At 36.7% G+C, this 21,425-nt stretch overlaps 1 protein-coding gene across 1 annotated transcript in view; it reads right to left on the bottom strand.

Annotated features, from left to right (window-relative positions):
- Window positions 1-21,425, bottom strand: part of STK32B (serine/threonine kinase 32B) — a 133,245-nt gene that overhangs the window by 43,316 nt on the left and 68,504 nt on the right. The window contains exons 6-9 of the mRNA XM_072406453.1: window positions 15,492-15,581; window positions 7,013-7,116; window positions 5,581-5,697; window positions 1,900-2,025 (exon numbers count right to left, since the gene is read on the bottom strand). Coding sequence (XP_072262554.1) covers window positions 1,900-2,025; window positions 5,581-5,697; window positions 7,013-7,116; window positions 15,492-15,581 — 437 coding nt within the window. The remainder of the gene's footprint in view (window positions 1-1,899; window positions 2,026-5,580; window positions 5,698-7,012; window positions 7,117-15,491; window positions 15,582-21,425) is intronic.

The following is a 21,425-nucleotide window of genomic DNA, read 5'->3' as shown; positions in this document are numbered from 1 at the left end:
ATTGCCTTAATGATCCAGACAGTTTCTGTTACGTGTGTGGTTCATTCATGACGTAAGCACGTCACCAAATTACCACAGAACTTAAAAAGATTTACAGATTATATTTCGGCTGTCCACTGGGTAATCAGGATAAATCTTGGTCTCCACATGTCTTCTGTACCACTTGTTCCAACAGACTGCGTGACTGGCTAAATCGGTGTAAATCAGCAATGCTATTTGCAATCCCTATGGTGTGGAGAAAACCGCGAGACCATATAATCGACTGCTATTTTTGCCACGTCAACAAAAGTGGATTCTCAGGTAAAACTGTTCCCCTCTAGGCCCAGTTCTGGTACCGGCACATGATGGACTTGCTTCTGTAGAAGGCGATGAGGAATGCGCTGGAGTTGCAGCCAGTTACATTCCCGAATCATCTGATCCTGACTACTTGGCTGATGAAGATTCAGAACCAGAGACCTTTACACAAGCAGAGATGATCTCGTTTGAGATCTAAATCTCTTCAAAGACAAAGCAGAACTTCTTGGTTCAAGGCTAAAACAGAAGCACTTGCTTGCAAAGGGTGTACCAGTAACTCACTACAGAAAACAAAATCATAACTTGACAAGGTTCTTCACTAGTCATGGCTCACTGTGCTACTGTCATGATATAAATGCACTCTTTAACAGTTTGTCACAACAGCATGTTCCATCTGAATGGCGTATCTTCATTGATTTCTCCAAAAGAAGCTTGAAAGCAGTCTTACTATATAATGGTACGTCCAAACCAAGTCTACCGATTGCCCATTCCGTAAACCTAAAGGAGTCCTATGACAACATGAAGTTACTTCTTGAAGCAATCAAGTATAAAACACACCAGTGGAACATCTGTGGGGATCTAAAGATCATTGGCTTGCTGATGGGAATGAAAGGAGGAATCACAAAATATTGCTGTTTCCTATGCCTGTCGGACAGCCGATCTACAGGAGACCATTATGTCAAGTGTGATTGGCTACCAAGAGATACCTATAAGCCCCGAACAAGCAGTGTTAGGTTTCTGCCTCTGGTTGATCAGCATAAAATATTTCTGCCAACTCTCCATATCAAGTTAGGCCTGATGAGAAGTTTCCAAATATAAGCACTGCAAAAATGAAGGAAGGGATATTTATAGGGCCACAGATCAAGTCTGTTTTGCAGGATGATGTTTTCAAATAATCTCTCTCAGCAGCTGAGCTAGAAGCTTGGGATGCATTCAGGTGGCCATGTGAGAATTTCCTGGGCAACCATAAGTTTCCTGCATACAAGGAAGGAGTTCAGTATCTGCTTGATTCATACCAGAAATTGGGTTGTTGCATGTCATTAAAAATACATTTCTTGCACTCACATCTAGAATTCTTCCCGGAAAAGCTTGGTATGGTGACTGACAAACAAGGAGAACATTTTCACCAGGACATTCAAATAACTGATCACCACTACCAAGGTTTCTAGGATGAAAGTATGATGGCTGACTACTGCTGGATGCTGTACTGCAACAGTCCAGACAAAGAGTACACAAGAAAATCATACTCCAAGCATTTCTGAAGAAACAATAGTACCTGACTGACACTGCTCAGTAGATCTATACCACAGTGTGCCTTATTTTACTTCACATGGAGGATGTATTAACATTCACTTCAATGGTGCCTATGTTTTTGTACAGAATACATGCATGTGCAATGTTAACTATAATAGTACTCATAACTCAGGTACTGTACGTGTTAGGGAAAAACTAGATCTGACTAGGGAAAAACTAGAGACAACACATCTGAAATCTTCTCAAAAATTTGATTTAGAAAAGTTTGCTGTGGTTTCTGATTACCAAAACTAATTTTTTGTTGACCTGTTTAATCTGTAGTGTGTTTTATGTAAATGCATAAAAACTCACATTGGGGACAAAGCTGGGGGTAATTGATTTCTCCAAAACAGCATCCCAGTTCATGTCAGCCAGGTACGGGGAAGTCTGAATGTCAGATAAAGATGAATAGCGGCACTCTGGGTCCTTGTTAAGAAGCTGTAAAATAAGTTAGTAATCAAATAGACTCCAACTTGTTCATAAAGGCTGTGAAAAGAACAGTTAGCATATTCAAAATCAACCAACTTCACATTATTAGAGATCAGCTAAGGGCAAGGTCAGCCGTGGGATATTACCATTTTCCGAACTGTAATGTGCGGTATAATTTTAAACTTTGATTAAGCGTATGAGCATTTAATAAGCTGAATTTTCCTATCAGTGTATTAGTACTTTGTGTAATTAACCTGAAGCATTGTACATGGGGATTAGATAGTTGTTAGTGTAATGGTATTTCCCATTGACAGATGTACATTTACCTCATTTCTGGGACAGCTGTAAACTGGTATAATTTCCAGGGGATGAATCTCTGCAGTAAGTGCACAGACAGCAAAAAAATCTTGACATGTTTTCATGGCATTCCAACTTTATCCAAAACTAAAATGCCTTATGTACTGTACTGAACTTTCCAAGACCCCTAAAATTAGAGGCAGCCTGGTATTCAAAATGTAAACCCACTTGGTTGGCCAACATCCTGACCGAGCTCCATTTGTTGTCTTGTGCTTTACTCCCTTATTTTTGTAATGAGAAGCAGACTTGCAATTGTATAGCAGTGTCATTTCACTTTTTGTTAACATTCAGGCAGCTATTGGATCCCTTTGCAATAGTTATCTGTAGATTACAGGCAGCTTAAATGTAAAGAAAAATACTTCAAGTTAATTTTTATTGGTAAAACCTCAGAGTTTGAACATAGATGGGCACTGGGGTTAAACAAGATAACTTTCCAACTTTAACTTTGGGGACAATTGAATCATTAATTTATCTAATCATAGTTTTTTTCACATTGTGCATTCTTGATATAGGAAATTGACTATGTAAAGTAAAATAAAATTACAAAGTGAACTAAAATCCACTTTCCAAGGTTGGGATCATGCAAAGCTTTATTGCAGAAAGAGACAGGCAATGTCCCTTCTACAGAAAGCAGTCTTAACTGCCTGATCACCAAGTAGGAAGTCAGCATTTATGGGGGAACCTGATTTCCCCTACCCCAGGCTTCCCCATTGGCTGAATGGGGACAGATGGGTACAATTAAAAACTATGATCAGTCAGGTTATTTTATTGCAGAAGGGTCATCCTATGTCCCTTCTGCACTAAACTATCTGTCTGGTCACAAGTTTATCATTTTTGGGTTTAGTTTTACTTTTACATTTACTTTGCAAAGCACATAATCTACTCATTTATTAAATCCACCCCATTGTGACCACTTTAGCTTTTATTGTGCTCCTGTCTGGATGCCACTTAGTCACATGTGCACCCTGACCACTTTCAAACACTTGTATTTGATTTCATACTGCCTATTGTGGCTCAGCACATCTCACAAATAAATATGTTGCCCCAATACATTATTCTTTGCTATTAAATCACCCTGACATTTCTGTCCTTTATCCGAGTGAATGCCGCATTTACTTCTCTACATAATAATAAGTGTTTTCCGTATTGTTGCAACAGCTTTGCTTAAAACAGTTGGGTGAGTTGTTTTGTGGCGAGATGTGTCATCTTTATTTAGTGTCTGCTGGATAATCAGGGAACATCTTTCCTTTGTGTGCTCATAAGAGTGCACTGTCAAGTACCAGTTAAAAAAAAAAGGTATTGTCAAGGACATTCAGCATAAAAAAATTGCTGTATATTCTGACAGCCCTATTAATAGTGGTGATATAACTGCTGGTTCTTACTAGCATCACTTATGCAGAGAATCGGCTCTTTAGCCCTGATGTAAACTGATTGGATAGGCATTAGGCAGAGATAAAATAAACAAAGAAATCTTCAAGTGAACTTGAATAAAGATTTTGATATCAGGCTTCTTAGCGCAAAGTCTTCATCTTTCTGGGGAAAGGACCTTGGGCCGAATGTAATACATCTCATGAAATATTAACACATGCACCTAGGTGAATGTATTTAAATGTCATAATTGATTTAGAATTAGCCCAGCAAGGTCATAGAAGAATAACAGTACATTCATGCAAAGTTTTATTAGGATCAAGAGAATGAATAAATATTGAGTATATAAAGGAAATGTATGCTAGTTTATATATATTATATTATTAATCTTATGAATAACAAATTATGTGGCTAGACTATGGACACTCAAGTATCTACATATTCTTAACAATCAGCAAATGAGCTTTAAAACATAACTTTTGGAGCTGTAGACATTGTGGCTTCCCTGTTCCTCACTTATTACAGATACCTATCAGTCTTGCTTGCCCTGCTTCCCTCTCCCAGAAAGCTTGCTCTGTACTTACAATTTGAGAGGCTGGTGAGTTGTTACTGGGGAGGGGAAGCAAGAGATGAAAAAATAAAAGTGGTTCTGATCTAAAGCCTGTGGATGAATTACTGCACAATGGCTGCTGCTAAATAGGTTAGTAAGAGCTTGTTTTGTAGCTCATTTATTTTACTGCTAGTTAGGAATATATGTGTATATATGTATATATATATATATATATGTGTATATGTATATATGCTGTGTGCTGCTAACCTCACATGTTTTGGAGTTAGATTTGGTGATGTCACTAAGGTAATGCTCACACTTATCTTTGGTGTACAAAAGTACCTGGAGTCCAAAGATAACCTTGCTGCTACATCATTCATTCCATTCTTTGGGCCTGATTTATTAAAGCTCTCCAAGGCAGGAAAGAATATACTTTTATCAGTGCAGCTGGGCAATCCTGAAAACCTGGAATGGATCTGCTCCAGGATTGAAAACGTTTGCTAACAAATATAAAATTACTTTTAAGAAATTCATTCTAGGTTTGCTGGATCACCCAGCTTCCTTGATAAAAGTGTATTCTCTCCAGGCTTAGAGAGCTTTAATAAATCAGGTCCTCTTTATCTGTGCACCTTACACCACTTCTGAAGCTTCTCTCCTCCAGTTATCAGAATAATAGTCATCAGGGGTTAGGTCAGTAATGGGGAAAAGATCAGCTGTAGGTAGGGAAGCAGGGAACCCTGGTGTTTAGTCCTTTCTGTAAGACTTTCTAGAACAGCTTCAACTGATTATATCCTTTTTGTAAATCTGTAAGCTGGTTATTCAAGTATTTCCATAATCATATATTATTTAGATATTTACATAGGTGCAGAAGTCACAAAGGGCTAAAGCTACATGCACACCCCAGACGATTTTTGTCTGAGACAAAGAATCATTCTCACCTTAGGTGAAAATCTAGAATATGCAATGTGGTCCCGCCCAACACATGGCTTTTTTTTTTTTCTATTTATTTTTGGATTGTTAAGAATATGTTAATTCTTGAATGCTTAGAACATGTTGACACAGTCACTTTAAGAGTGAAGGTTTTCTATTATTTTTCAGTGAGGTTTTTTCAGGTTGATCACGTCTGCAACCTTTACTGTACAAAAAAAGTCCTTAATAACTGTAGGACCTCTGCATAATGTTACAGAGATCTGTTGGCAGATAACAGCCAACTTTACAGGTTCCCTTTAATATATTGCTACTGTAGAAGGAAACATATTCAGCAACTGCTGCAATAAAACTAGCCTTACCTTTTTAAGAAGTGCCACCATGTTTTTGCACCATGCTGATGAATAATGCACTCTTTCAACCTTGAACATATTAAGGATATCATCTATTGGAGTTGTAGAGTGAATCTCATAAGGTCTCTAGAATAAAACAGGGACATAAGGGGAGGATAGTAGGAAGAACAAGAATTGTATATATTTATATAAAAAAATTAAACTCATATCCAAAATGCAGTTTATAAATAAATAAATAATAAAAACATCAGCTATTACTTTTTTAGTGGTTAGTTTATAATAAGTCACTGACAAGTCCTTCAAAACCATTTACACCTTTACTCTGCAATAATGCATACACTGTGCTTCCATTCATTCTAAATAACCCCCAAATCCTCTGTTATATCCATTCATTCTAAAAGTCACCATTTGGCACTGCATTTCGGCACAGTGCAATGTGCTACTATGTAATGCAGTGTGCTTTACTTCCAAAAAAGTTGCATGCAGGATTTTGGGGTCTGTTGTGTTTGATGTTATAAATGATCTGAATACATTCAGTAAAAATGAGATGTTATGGGACCCTGTGGAGGAACTGAACTGTTTTGGGTGGCTGAGGAGCCTCAAAAGCAAAGATTTGGTTTTCAAAACACTGTAAAATAGTGCTGCCAATTGTTTCTAAGTAAAAAAAAACTAGATTTATAGGTTTATCTAAAAAAGTATTCTGGAGTTCATATACTTGGAGTGAGCTGGTGGGGTAGCATAATTTGGGGTAGAATTATATATTTATTTTATATATATTTACAAAACATAGTATGATATGATACTTATTTACATTTTTAGCACTCTGCTTATTCAAGTTTATGGATGAATATATTGTTCACCCGTTACTCTCATTTGGTACAAATTTGGATTTTTTTGTTGCTGTTGATAATAGTAATGAACTCTTCTATTGTTTGATCACAATGTGTGGCATCAGGCAGAAATAAATATATAAAAAAAATTCTTATTGTTAAGGCGATCTCTTATTGATCCCAGATCAATTGTCCCTCTTTCTGATAGCTTCTGTATACAGCGCTGGGAGAGAACGTAACACACGCAACTCAATGTGTGGTTAGATCACTCTCAAAACTTCTTTGTTTGCACACAGTTTATATAACAGTTCAAAGACATGATCAGTGCATGATCACATGACTACAGACAATTAGCAGACATGACAGATGTCCTTGTGGTTCTCTTAGAACAAGATATTTTTGTCAAGGTAACAGATAAATGGCCGAAGAGAGGAAAGGGAGAGTTTCAAGGCAAAAAAGGGGGAAGCAGACGTTAGTTTATTGATAAGAAGAGTACAACTAGATTCAACATAATTCAATCATCTACAAAACATAACAAAAGTACAAAAATAACTAACTTCAAGACTCTATTTTCACTTAAAAAATACACTACAAAGAATATTTTGTCTTACCCAACCCCTTAGGAGCTCATAAGCTGTAATTCCTAATGACCACCAGTCAACAGGATAGGAATACCCTGGTCCAACTTCCATGAAAGACTGAAACACTTCTGGTGCTTTAATACAAAACATAGATTTTCAGGATTAATAAACTTGTAAGCACTGATATCTAAATATATATATATATATATATATATATATATATATATATATATATATATATATATAATAAAGGGCTATACATGTGTCTTAAAATGTGCAAATTAGGGCTTTAGATCACGACACAAGACACAAGATATATCAAGATACAACAAGACACAACTGTATCATGGAAGTAGGGCTCCATAATGAACACAGACAGTAAACTCCACAGTGATAACAGATCATGTTTTCCTCACTTTTTCTCTTGACACTTCACAGAGTAGAGATGTTGATATAAGCAATGTATTTTAAAACAAACTGCACTGATGTGATACAGTTTGTGTCTTTTAATGCAGCCTAGTGACCACTTTTTTATATTGCCCATCATGACATACAATCATCATGGCTTCCATTCAGCCCTGATAAGAGTCATGTAATGTGACAGCAGGCATAGCAGTAAAACAATAACTGTCACTCACTGTACATGTCTTTAGACAACAGTGAAACTGTTTCCCTATAATTAAAGGAAGAAGTTTTCTAGGAAATGAAAACACTTTATAGCAATGATTTTTACCAGCTGGATAATGTGCTGTTGGCTCACTTACTGTGGGCTTATTTACAGAAACACTAGAAAGTTTGTGTACGCAGTTAGACAGTTGTTTTCTAACTTGCTAAAACTTAGATTTTATTTTTGGATAACAACCCTGCTAAATCTATAACTATTACATTTCAGCAACAACAGCCACTGAGCATTTGCAAGTTCAATGTGAAAATAAAGTTTGTAAGGAGCATTGCTATACAGAATCAAATACTTTAATGCACATGGAATCGGTTTCTTCATATAAATGAGAATACAGCATTTTGGGGCTTAGGGCACCCACTTCTTCAGAGATATAGAGTTATGTACTATATATAAGAAGGCTAAACACTTTTAAAAAATAGCAGTTTGCCCAAATTAGAAGCATATTTCCCTTTCAATGTTGCATATTATAGGATCATAGTTTTTATTAACCAAATGTAAGGGATAATGACAAACTAGAATTACATAAGTGAGAGATATATGGCATGCACCTGTACAAGAGGAAGAATGTCAAAGCTGAACTTAAAAAAATCTAACAAGCTAATTAAATAGATGAAATACATAAAGGACAGTTATATTACATGAGAATAGGTATTTCTATCCTTTGGTCCTGGGATTTACACAACTCACTTACAAGGCACAGCCTGGTAGATACCATCTCCTATAATTTAAGTGGACTTACCCCTGAGAAACTAGAAAATTTGCCATTGCTGAGTTTATTCTAAAGAATTCCAATTGGCTAGATGTAAAGCCAATCTTTTGCTTTCTTTAATGTCAATCACACAAGGGAAACAAGCATGTAGATAATTTTTGGACAAGTTGTTTGGCAATTAGCTGAACACCTGAGCTGTATATATATTTGGGGCAGTGATTCAGAAAATATTGAAGAAAGAGGATCTCAAAATCAACCAGAAAAGCTGATTTAAAAAAAAATCCAAGTCATCAATAATACCTGGTTATTAAAGTTTTAACGTAAAGATAACAGAGTCTGTTGATCCAGAGAACATTCGATTGCCTCACAGGATCAGGAAAGATTTTTTCCCTGTTGGAGTATTCAATATACCATGCTTTATAAGTTCAGTAACTGATTTTGTTTGTTACCCTAAGTTTGCCTTTTAGTCTTTGAATAGTTGTAACCATTTGTTGTATATGTTTATATTTATTCTACATATATAATAAAATATCCAGTGTATTGCATTTTTTTTAATATTACAAAGAGTATGCTACAAAAATACCACTTAACCTTCATAGCAGGGCAGATCAACTGTCAGAATCATTAATCATTTTATGTTAAATCTGATGAGCATATGTTGCACACTGACACAAAGCAGCAGCAGTAAAGGTCAATTCAACATCATTAAACAAGTTACGATAATTCTTTTCTTCTTTGTTCTATATTCCCGTCTTTGAAAACATCAAAAACAATCAAGGACATTCTTCTCCCAAGAAACAAGCAGCATCCTTAACTTGCAAATCAAATGATTCATCCTCTCCCTCTCAGTGTGTTATCTGAATTTTAAGGCTGTGATTGTGGTTTTATGATTTCAATCAATACTGCTGTCCTAGAAAAGAAATCCCAAAGCACAAATAACAAACCTTGACCTTTCTGAACAACAAACTACAGAATGTAGCCAATATGGAAAACTCTTACTTCAATCTCCAAAATATACAAAGAGGCAGATGGACTATTTTTAGAATTGTAAAATACAATGCTTAAAATACTTCATCTGAAAGGTTAGTCTACCCAAAAAAATGTTGCATATACCTGTATCTTGATTAATCTTTATATTGATTTTAAACTTTTTTTACACTATGGAGTTGATTTGTTGAGGAAGTGGACATTGTTCACTGTAAAATGAATATGGTGAACAAGTGTATCTATGTTCACATTTATCATCCAATCCTGTGCAAGCTAAATTCTGGTATTTTTTTTTCCTACGGGTCTACTTTATAGCATTTTGAGCAGTAAGTACAAGCATTTTTCTTTGTATTTGTATTTTAAAAGACCTGCAAATTAAGCACATCGGTAAATTTCCAAGGCTTTTGTGTTGTAATCCTACTGCTTCAACGCTCGCATTTACTGCAGTGGTACTGGAATCCACGCGGGGCGGAGAAAGCACTAGGTGCTGTAGGAGGAGCAGAAGTGTGGAATACCTATAGTGAGTTGGAAGTACCAATGAGTTTGTGTCGCCCAAAAGTTAAGTTTAGATGGACTTTGTATAGTATACATCTTTTAAACCTAACCTTAATGTCCTAACCCAACCTAACCCAACCTTTAATGTCCCCTAACTTTGGTAACCTTAAAGAGACTCTTCCACTTGTAGAAAAACTGCTGTATGTATGAAATGCAGCCTCACAAACTTTTTTGTCATAGCTAAAGCCTAGGGAAACCTGTCAAAATATTGGAATTTCCTGAAGCTTGCATGTTCCTGCCTATTGGCCAGGAGGTTGTCCATCATAGTGACAAGTCAATAGAAATGTATGAGTGTGGGCATGCTCTGGCACTACCCATAAGAGTTGTCAGTTCACTTGGCAAAATAGAAATGCAATGTTCTGTGAAAGAAAGGAGGGGAAGCTAAAGCAGATGTGTAGGCACCTCCTAGTTCCTTCACATTAAAAGTGTCTTTAAAGGGGTGGTATGACCCATGTCCGCTGCTTCTTTATAAGAAACATGAGCTAAACTACTGCTCTGGGTCTCTTCCTGTTCTTGCAAGATAATCTTTCTGGTCTACCCTTATGTCCAGAGTTTACATTTTGGAGGAGGACCACAGGGAAAAAAAAGAAGGGAACCTCTTTAAACATGGCTCTATCTTACAAGACCCATCTAAAAAAAACTGACATCTTACCCTTAGGCACGTCCACCAGTCAGCGACAGGTCATATAGCCTTTTTCACCTAATTTAACAATACACCCATACCCTAAATTATTTAGATACAATACCCTTTAGTCTAAAAACGTTTAGCATTTCTTACTTACTGATATTGGTCCATCCCCTCAGGCACGTTGGCTTAGAGTCACCTACGATTCTTGCCTCTCATTTACCCTTCATATTCAGAACATTTCCAGGTTCTGTCACTTTCACCAGAGACCACCAAACTCCTTGTACACTTATCATCTCTCGTCTGGACTACTGTAACCTCCTCCTCTCTGGTATTCCACTAACCCGACTCTCTCCTCTACAATCTATTATGAATGCTGCAGCCAGACTCATCCATCCTTCCCACCGCTCCTCTTCTGCTGCATTTCTTTGTAGTTCTCTTCATTGGCTTTTATTTCACCTGAGAATCAAATTCAAGCTCCTGTGGTTTGCCTTCAAAACCCTCCACAGTTTTTGTCCCATCTATCTTTCTGAGCTGATAGAAAAATACTCCCCTAGCCATTCTCTCTGTTACCCCATACCTACTACTGACTTCCTCAATCATACCCTCATCACATGCACGGCTCCAACACTTTTCTAGAGCTTGGTCTTCTTCCTCATATTCGGCTTACTCCTACTTTATGCTTTATGCTCATTTAAAAGAGCACTCATACTTGCCTACCCAACTTCTTCTGTCTTTTAAACTCTCACTACTTTTCACCATTCCATAACTCCCCTCCTATTGTGTGATACTTCCCCCTTCTCCTAGATTGTAAGCTCTTTAGGGCAGGGTCCTCTCCTCCAGTGTCACTGTCTCTATTTGTCTGTCATTTGCAACCCCTATTTAATGTACCACACTGCGTAATATGTTGGCCCTGTATAAATACTATTTAGTAATAATAAAAATGATACAATATAATATAATACCATAAAGGCTATGATGCTACCCATAGTTTATATCAGTATGTTTATTTGCCTCTAGGAGATTGTAGTATTTATATTTTATTGTGTATGTGGCTAAGCTGTATTACGTATGTTTTCCTTGATTTTGTTTTATTTTTAGAACACCGTGATGCAATACCATACGTTTCCTCTATTTTCCTGCTCTTCCCTTCCTGACATTATCTGAAGGCATTTATTTGAAATGTCTTATTTCAAGGTAATTTTCTTTGATATCTAGTCTCTATGCAAAGCACATGATGATGGTCTACGTGTGTATATGTCATAATCCAATTTTTTTTTATATATTTCTCCCTCAGTTAAATAAAATGTGTTTGAACTCTGTAAGCTTGATGTCAGATATTCGGTAATACTCCTACAGCATCAATTAGATCAATGACTGTCAGAGCCTCAGAAATCAAATGATCTGTGACATGTCAGTGAAATATAATAATAATTTAGTCATTTGTTTTTTAAAGATAATATTTTTCCCAAATCTAACCAGAGCTGAAAAAGAATTGTCAATTTCAGACATGTAAGTAGTAAAAATGAATCAACCCAAGTGTGTTCTTCCAGTAAATTGAACCCAAAGATGGCCTGCCAGTTGGCAAATTAAAAAAAAAATATTTCTGGAATTGTAATGGTTTATTTTCTATTAATTTTTTATTTTTTTAGGATATGCATAGATAAAGCTAAAATGCAGGCAGGAGAGGCATCATCTGTGATCATCCTGTCCAACCACCATGATAGCGTTGACTGAAACCATTACTGAGTTAACTGTTTTGAACATACAAGAGTAAACAGCAATCAGGGATCCAGTGCATAAAGAAAAGAACGAATACCTTCCTATAGAATTTACAAAGTACATAATAATATCAATAAGCAAAAAGAATAGTCAGAACTTCAATGTACAAAAATGCAAAATGAAAATAAACTTCTTTAAACCCAGAAATAGAGTTAAAGCCAAAATTAGGAAAACCATTAAAAAAACACACTATGCCAACTTTAGCAAAATTAGGCAATATTTTTACATCATACAGGGTTGGTACAAGTAACCTAAAATGCTCTAGTAGCCAATGTTATTCTTGAGTATAGTAGGAAAGGGCTAGAACCTTGGTTTTGTTGCCTGCATACCATTCAGGACTGCTGTCCCCACTTTCTGTCCCACAGATATTTGTTGCAGGAACAAGTGTTCCTACATATATTTGCATTATTTAAAAGCTGGAAAAGATATGCGATGAAGGACTTCAATTTTAAGCAGGACTTTTAAAGCCAGTAACATCAATATATTACAAAAATAACAAAATTGTATTATTAATAAAAATTAGAAACAAACATCATTTCAAATACATAAAACACAATAAAATCGTGGGTGTATATAATGACCTTTCCTTACAGAATACTCCCAAAGGGTTTAAATTCTGCCAACAGTACAACCATGTTCCTATTCCGCTGACTCACTTGCAAGGAAAGCCGATGGAATAGGAACATGGTTGTGCTGTTGGGCTGTATGTTCGTATATCTGTTTGATGACTGAAGGACATGAAACTTAGGATCACTTTGATTTATATTGAAAATTGAAAGAGAATTAGCACTAATTAGCTAAATGGGATTTGAATATACCATTGCCGCCATAACCACCTCCTTCTTGCAACAATTTTAAATAAGAGGGCTGCTGGAAGTACAAACATCAGACTTCTCCTCTCCTTTCTCCTGAAGAAGCGGATTTTTTTCCGCGAAACAAGTCGAAAAGTGATTCAGAATTTAACCCCTTTTGGGATATTCTGTAAGGAGAGGTCATTATATACACCCACGATTTTATTGTGTTTTATGTATTTGAAATGATCCTTGTTTTTAATGTTTAATTATAATAACATTTTGTATTTAGGTGGATGTTTCTTTAAATATTAATTAAAAGCTGACTATGGTTTTTGCCCCTCACTACTCTCTGAAAAAGTTATGGCTTTAGATATATTTTTAATCACAGGGCCTTATAGTATATAGCTTTCCCCTGCAATAAGCACAGTGGTAATACTAAACCACCACAGAAACGTAGAAGAGCCATTGCAAACGGCCATGCAAACCGCTAAGGACCCACAGAACCATGCACTTCTTAGTTAGTATACCCTAACATATTCTTTGCTTGTTCTTATTTGATTTGGCCAAACTATTATTTTAATGAATATATTTTCCAAGGAGGTCTCTTGCCAAGACCAAGAAGAGGTAAGAAAACTGCTCAATCTACACATTTTAAATTGAAGCACATACTGTCTTGTACAGTTTTATGTAATAAGCCCAACCAACAAAACTCAACTTCTGACGTGACAGAGTGGTGTTGTATTAAGACATTTTACTTTAGTGATGTACGTACATACTCAAGCCCTTGTGAGTTTGTGGCAAAATCAGTAGCTAACTCTATGAGAAGAACAGCAAATCTTTAAGTAGACCAGAATTTTACATTAGGGTTAATAAAAATGATCTCTAACCACACTGATTTCCTACCAGACCAGTATAATGTTTTACTACTGTAGTAATGGAAATTCTGAAAAATTGCCAGACTAGGCTAAATTGTCTGCTTGGCTGCATTAGTACAATAATAGTTTATTTATATAAAATGATGTTATAGTGAACAGGATAAAACTGTATTAAATTTATTAGATATATATTATTTTATAGAGTAGATTGCATTTTTTATTCATTACTTACTCATATTTTTAAAGATCATAACTAAAATTTATAGCATGTATTTGTCTCTTAGTGAAAACCAATAACTTCAATTTATAGGTGTTTCAAAGAACAGAATGAACCCACATATCATTGTCAAATTCAATCTCCTGACTTCTTCACAGTTTCCTGCTATTAACTGGCTATGGTTAAATGTAGAGAAACAACAATTAAAATGGAAGACTGGGTAAGAGCTGTCCAACATGTCAGCAAAATTAAAATATTACATTATGGCAATGTTTACTTTTTCATTGTATTGCATACATCATTTCTGTAGTCTCCAATATAAGCCCCCGGCCCCCATTTTACAGTCAAGCAAACCACACATGTTTTAGTAAACTCTGTGCAGTAAAAGCCTAAAAATAAACATCAATCTGACAACAAAGGGAAAACTAGGGTGGCTTGTGTGATTTATGACTGTTAGCTGCTGGATATGGTTCAATAAGGAGCAGTATAACGATTACTCCTATGATTCACATATTGTGTGAAATGCAATGCTGGTTTGTAGGGGGAAATTGGCTACGTGTCTTTTTTAAAAATTGCCTGACCTTCTTTTGACTCTTAAATGTTCACTATTTACCCACCATTTCATATCCCCCCTCCTATTGTGTGATACTTCCCCTACTTCTTAGATTGTAAGCTCTTCGGGGCAGGGTCCACCCCTCCTCCTGTATCACTGTCTTTATCTGTCTGTCATTTGCAACCCCTATTTAATGTACAGCACTGCGTATTATGTGCCATATAAATAGTGTTTATTAACCTCCCTAGTGGTATGAATAATCAGTTTTTTTAAATGTAAAAGTGGTACATTTAAAAATAGGCAGCCTAAGGATCGCGAGCAGATGCCCGGCTGCCATCTGCTTCCCCTGGCCTTGTGTCCCCAACATTCACATGCCGTTCGGCTTCTGTGCAGCTTGGCCATGCCCTGCCAGGCATCCCCGGAGGATGCTGCGGGCATTGCTGGAGGACGCGGCTGGAACGTGGGAACCAGGTAAGACTTTAAAACTCCCTGGAAATTCCACCCCAAGCCACACTCAGGAATACCGCTAGGGAGGTTATTATTATTAATAATAATAATAATAATAATAATAATAATAACTTCTAAAGAAATAATTGTATTGTCAGGGACAAGAAATCTTCTTAAAAGGTTTCTCTGGTGTTCATCATAACTCATATAATAATTCAGATAAAAATGTTTTCAATAAAAACATATTAAACATAGAGAAGAATGATGTATGTGAAGCACTTACCCATGTAAGGCTTGGTTCCTGCCATTGATGAAGCTTTCTCTGATCCTTTAACAATTGTTGCAATATTAAAATCTGTAATGTGCACATGTCCTATAATCATAAAGAAATGTTTTTAGGAATCAGTAAAATTAAAATATGAGCATTATGTTTCTGGATTACTGAATTTGTTTTGTTTTAGTACAAGCTTTCAAGAATACCTAATTCTTTTCATAAGGTATATTGTCATTATCACTATTCTTAGCTGTACTAATCCTGTATTTTTATTATGGAATATTGTGCAATTGGACATATGTAAATATACAAATTCAACAGATACGCACTTTTCTACATAGGTCAATAAAGGTTGTAAAATGATTGTTTATCCTGCAAATGTGTTTGACCTTTTATCTTGCATATGAAAATAGACCAAAGGGTCTACTTCCTATGCCAGAATTGTCAGCCCAAAGTGAGGTATGGGACAGAATGGTGTTCATTTAATGTTAATACCATGCTTTTTTACTCATCTTAGAAACCAACCCACATAAACCAATATCAATACTAGCTAAAATTTTTCATGAGCCATAGGGAAAAAAATTGCATTCCTTGTCATTCTACACCAGAATCAGGTAATTGTAGCAAAATCACCTACCTTTACATTTTTCATATTTCCAGGGAGGAGAGTTGTGAGAAAGCCATTTAACAGCCTATTTTGGAGGACAGGGAAGGGGACTGAACCCATCACTGCGTTGTGGTTTATAGACATTTGCATGAAAGGGGATAAGGTGCACCGTGGGTGTAGAAAAAGAAAATGGGGACATATAGGAGGTTACATAAAGAGGGGACGGGATGCAGCATTGGTTGCAGAGGATTTCTAAAAGGGGCAAGTCGGATATATCCAAAGGTGTCATTGTACCTTTTTTTTGATTGCATCCTAAACCCTCACTACTTCCCACCATTCCATATCTCCCCTTCTAGTGTGTGATACTTCCCCCACCTCTTAGATGGTAAGCTCTTCGGGGCAGGGTCCTCTTCTCATCCTGTGTCACTGTCTGTATCTGTCTCTCATCTGCAACCCCTATTTAATGTACAGCGCTGCGTAATTTTTTGGTGCTATATAAATCCTGTTTATTAATAATAAAAATAAAAATAATAATATATTCTCAATCTGAATGTAACACTTGTTTTGCCTCTGTCTGCTTTAGCACAGCCTGGAAACTGTGAAGCTGTGTCCCTTTAAATGGATAACTGTTAACTAAAACATATTAATGACATTAAAGCATGGCGATGACACCCTGACTTTTCGATCTCTGTTATTCTCTGGAGACTGGAGTAATGGGGTTTAGGTCTGTCTAGGTAAACCTTTATGCATTCTGCTGCATTTCACACCTCATTAGTGAACACGGTAAATCAAGGAGATTCTACACATGACTGAGCAGCAAGGAATAGGGTCAGTGTGGAAAGAGACTTTAGAAATAGTAAAATAAAAAAATCTGCATCTCCCACAACAGAGCCAGAAAACCCTTGATAATAATGCCTCCGGTCAGAGAGTTTGCCCTCTCGTACATTAGTAAGCCATTAGTATTTCTTTCAGATAGGTAATGTTGAGAAATATACACGGCCTTGGCCATCAGGATCACTGGCTCTGAATTACAGATTACACAAATGTGCAGTCAGTCATAATAAAATCCCTGACACAATGGATAGCAAAGAACTGTACATAATAGAATTATCACTAAGAATAGGAGTTCAGGGTGAAAACATTGCACATTCCGATTCCTTTGCTAGAAATTGTATGTTTTTATATTAATAATATATAGCAGAGGCGGAAGCATGTACATTACCACCAGATGCATAGGCCAAGTACAAGGGATATTTAAAGCGGACATAAACCCAAACTCAATACCATTAAAGCCGCATACACACTTGCAATTATAGTCGTTGGAAAGGATCTTTTACTATCCTTTCCAACGACTAAGCACTCCACAATGCATGAACGATGCTGTACATACAGCACTGTTCTGCTCTATGCAGAGGGGAAGGGGAGAGTCACAGAGCAGCACGCCGCTGCACGCTCTCCCCCTTCACTTCCAATTACGATCGTTCCACGTTTATCGTCCATAGATCTGCCAGGACGGTTGTTCGGAAGATAAACATTGCGCGCTGTTCCCACTTCAGATTCTCGTCTGATATCGGCCCTGAGCCGATTATCGGGCGAGAACCATTGGAACCATGTACGTAGTTTAATTTTCTGCAACTTCAAATGCACCTTGCAAGACATTCAAGGCATACAAGAATGAGCTGAATTATAGTCAACATGACTTATTACTGTCTTTCTCCTATATGAACCTCACATCAACAGGTTAATAGTTGCTTGCCTTTGCAATATTCCATCTCCGCTTCAACTTTGATTCATGTCCCCAAGTGACTTTATATTAGTTTTTCTTGTCTGTGCTCATAATCCCTACAATTTTGTGATGGGTGTATGTTTAAATGTAACATAGGTTTATATGTTTATGATATGATATGCTTCCCTAATTTGACCTGACCTAATTTGCACAGTGGCTCAGTAGACAACACTCTGGCCTTACAGCACTGGGATACCGGGTTTGAATCTCATGGAGCTTGTATGTTTCCACCTACAATCCAAAAACATACCAGTAGGTTAATTGGTTTTCTCCCAAATTGGCCTTAGTTGCTCGGGGGTTCCTTGAGCAATGAGCTATTTGTGCCTCTTATGTTTCAGTGACACCAATTATCTTGTAAGGATGACATTCTTCCCAATGGCCAGCAATGTAAGAGATATTCTACCCACTGACCACCATGCTACTGTGTATTATAAGCCATGGATATAGTAATTATAGTAGGTGATCCCCAGGACCTGAAAGTTATTTCAAGGGTTCCACAATGGTAAAAACATTGAGAAACACTGCATTGTACTGTGTTAATGATATAGGAACGTTCGTGAGCTCCTATGAGACTATGGCCTCGTAAAATGCTGTGGAAGATGTCAGAACTATTTAAATGCAGGAAGTACATACATTTGCAGTCAGGATTTTTTATTACCCATTAGAATGGGGCTTTGCAGCAACTCCGTTGTAAATCAAGGATCTCTGTGGGGTGAAGTCTTTTAAAGCCACTAATAAGTACACTGAACATGCCTCCTGGATTTAACATATTCACAGCCCTGCAACTGGACTAACCCTAATTTGTTTGCTTTATTCATAAGAATGAGTGAAATTGAGAGGTTTAATTTCCCTAAAGTGTATGTAAAAAAAAAATTAAAAAGATTTGAGCTGAATTTCACTTTTTTTTAATAAGAATAATGGTGGCTTGTAAGCTACTTTCACCTATGCTTTAACTTGTTTGTTTGCCAAATAAAGGGGCCTTCATTAATCTCATTATTTTACACAAATAATTATTAACCCCCCCCCCCCAAAAAAAAAAAAAAAAATAAAAAATACCTAAACAAACAAAAAAAATCTGGTGCATGGAAAATAACCTAAGAATGTTTTCCATCCCCTCCCAGCAATTTTGGGGACAATACTATCTTCAGGGGATTTACAATTACCTCAAAGGGCTCTATTTATATACCAGGGAATTTGACATTCCCTCATGGGAATCTTCCAGATTCATGTGTCTCAATGTCAGTAACTGATTCCCACCAGGGAATGTTTGAGGGAATGTCAGGTTTGTGGTTATATAAATAGATCCCAAAGTGTCCAGGTGGCTTTAAATAATTGATTTTCCTGACTATACTTTGTTTTATTTACAAGGAAACTATATCAAGAAATTGAAACTTTTGATTCATTAATTATTTTATTGCTGTATTATAAAACACTTTACGGAGGGCACTTTTTGTGATTAATGAAATACGTATGATAATATGTATTGATTTTGCATTATAAAACATTTTAAGTAGCAAGGGAACCATTTTTCTTTAATTCCCCTAAATCATGTTTAATGTATCAAAGCATTAATTACCTTGAGAATAATTGATAGTTATTTGAATTTTTACACATTTTTAAAAATATTTATAGCACTTTAGGGCTGCGCACTTACATACTTTTTTTCTAGGGACATATTTCCAAAACCGCCATGCTTTTAAAAAATTTACTGGGGACATGTTACCATACCGCTCCCCTGACCCCTATCTATAAGGCTGAAATTTAGTCTAATGTTTTCAAAAATTTCTACACTTGCAAAAATTCAATTGCATATTCACAAAAATTGCTTGAACATTTCTTTACATTTAATTACTTGTCCTGAGTCTGTGACTTAAATGTACCAAGCATTTAGCATTTGTGGATGCAGGTAAACTATTGCACTTTTTGTTTTCTCTGAAGCCAAAGTCATATAAAGGGTGGCTAACTGGGTGCCCAAATGTTTTCATATTAGATTTTTGCTGTTAAATGCAGCACGTAATATTATTTCTTAAAATGCTCCAAATCTAATTCTGTGCTGCTATGAGTCCCTTTTAAATAAATTGCCATGCAAGATTTGTTTCTTCTACTTTCCAGTTCTGTGACATTTATTCAGAAGAAAAGATCGGTGTTTATTTTGGGATGGAAAGTGATATGTGATTGTGACAGAATGTAACCTTGAGAAATTCTCCCAGTCACATCCTGTTGTGGTGGCTTTGCTTCTAACTGAACATGCACTTCAAGTAAATGTCAAGGTAAGCCAGAGAGGCTGTGCTCACACATATATAATTGATAAGGTTGTGCTACTTGGCCCCTCTGTACATAGGTGAGAAGAGAAGGAGTACTAAAGAAGAGTAATGCAAGTCCCAGGATAGATCTGAAAATCCCGGTGGGGAGACTCTGGCTATGTCAATAACTCAGGTCTATTTGATGCTGTGATCTGACAGCCCACAGTTGCCCCAATGACCGATGACCCTGACCTTTACTTACATACATCTCAGAGGAACTAGTCAAAGGTTACCAACTAATTAGCACACAAAGGTAGAAGTCTATACCAGAGAACTTATTTAAAAATATACTCCAGGCCAGATAAAAATCATTGTCAAATGCTATGGGACTTAACTATAAAAAATTGCTTACAAGAAAATGTATTGTCACCTATAACAACCAATTACATTACTTGGTAAATTTTTAGACCTAAGCTGCAGAAGTGACAGCAAGAACCTTTACATGCTGTCCCAATGGCACCAAGGTTTTTTTTGCAGGTGAAAGAAAGCTTCAGATCAATGTTCCCGATTTATTAACCCCCCTAGCGTTCTAATTCCATCCAAATTTCCATGCAAAGAGCGTTACATTTTTTTTGCATGTAAATTTACTTTATATTGTAGGCTATAATTCATAGGCATAACTCACTGAAATGTCCAATATTTAATAAATTGAATAGTAAACTTTAAAAAAAAAAGCACAAAAATCTGATAAAAAAAATAGTTAAACATGTAATGTAAGTGTACAGTAGCATGTATAATATATACATAATTTAATTATATATATTATATGAATATTTCTCAATACACTCAATGTATACTCAATACAGCTATTTTGTATTGAATCCAATACAAAAATATATGAATTTCCCACCGTTCCGCCCGCACCGACGCATGCACCAACGTCACCGGGAAACCCCGAGGATCGTCTCTGCATTCGCCAGCTGGAGATCGAAGAAGACGGACGTGTCCCCAGGACCTGTGGGGACCAGCAGGACAACGGGGGAGGACAACAGAGCAAGGTACCGTATTTTTCGGACCATAAGACGCACTTTTTTCCCCCCAGAAGTGGGGGGAAAAAGTCCCTGCGTCTTATGGTCCAAATGTATCAAAATGTATCCTCCCCAGCTGCTGTCTCGTCCCCCCTGTATAGCCCCCCCTCTGCCTTTTCTCCTGTTCATCGCCGGCCGGAGTGACTGTGTCTCCTGTGTCTTGCTCCCGGCGTCCTCCCACTCTCAGCATGATTGGCTGACAAAGTCATGCTGGGAGCA

Source organism: Pyxicephalus adspersus, chromosome 3, assembly GCF_032062135.1.
Source record: "Pyxicephalus adspersus chromosome 3, UCB_Pads_2.0, whole genome shotgun sequence".
Classification (NCBI taxonomy): Eukaryota; Metazoa; Chordata; class Amphibia; order Anura; family Pyxicephalidae; genus Pyxicephalus; species Pyxicephalus adspersus.
The sequence above is the reverse complement of the archived record's forward strand: the minus strand, read 5'-3'. Positions and strand labels throughout refer to the sequence as shown.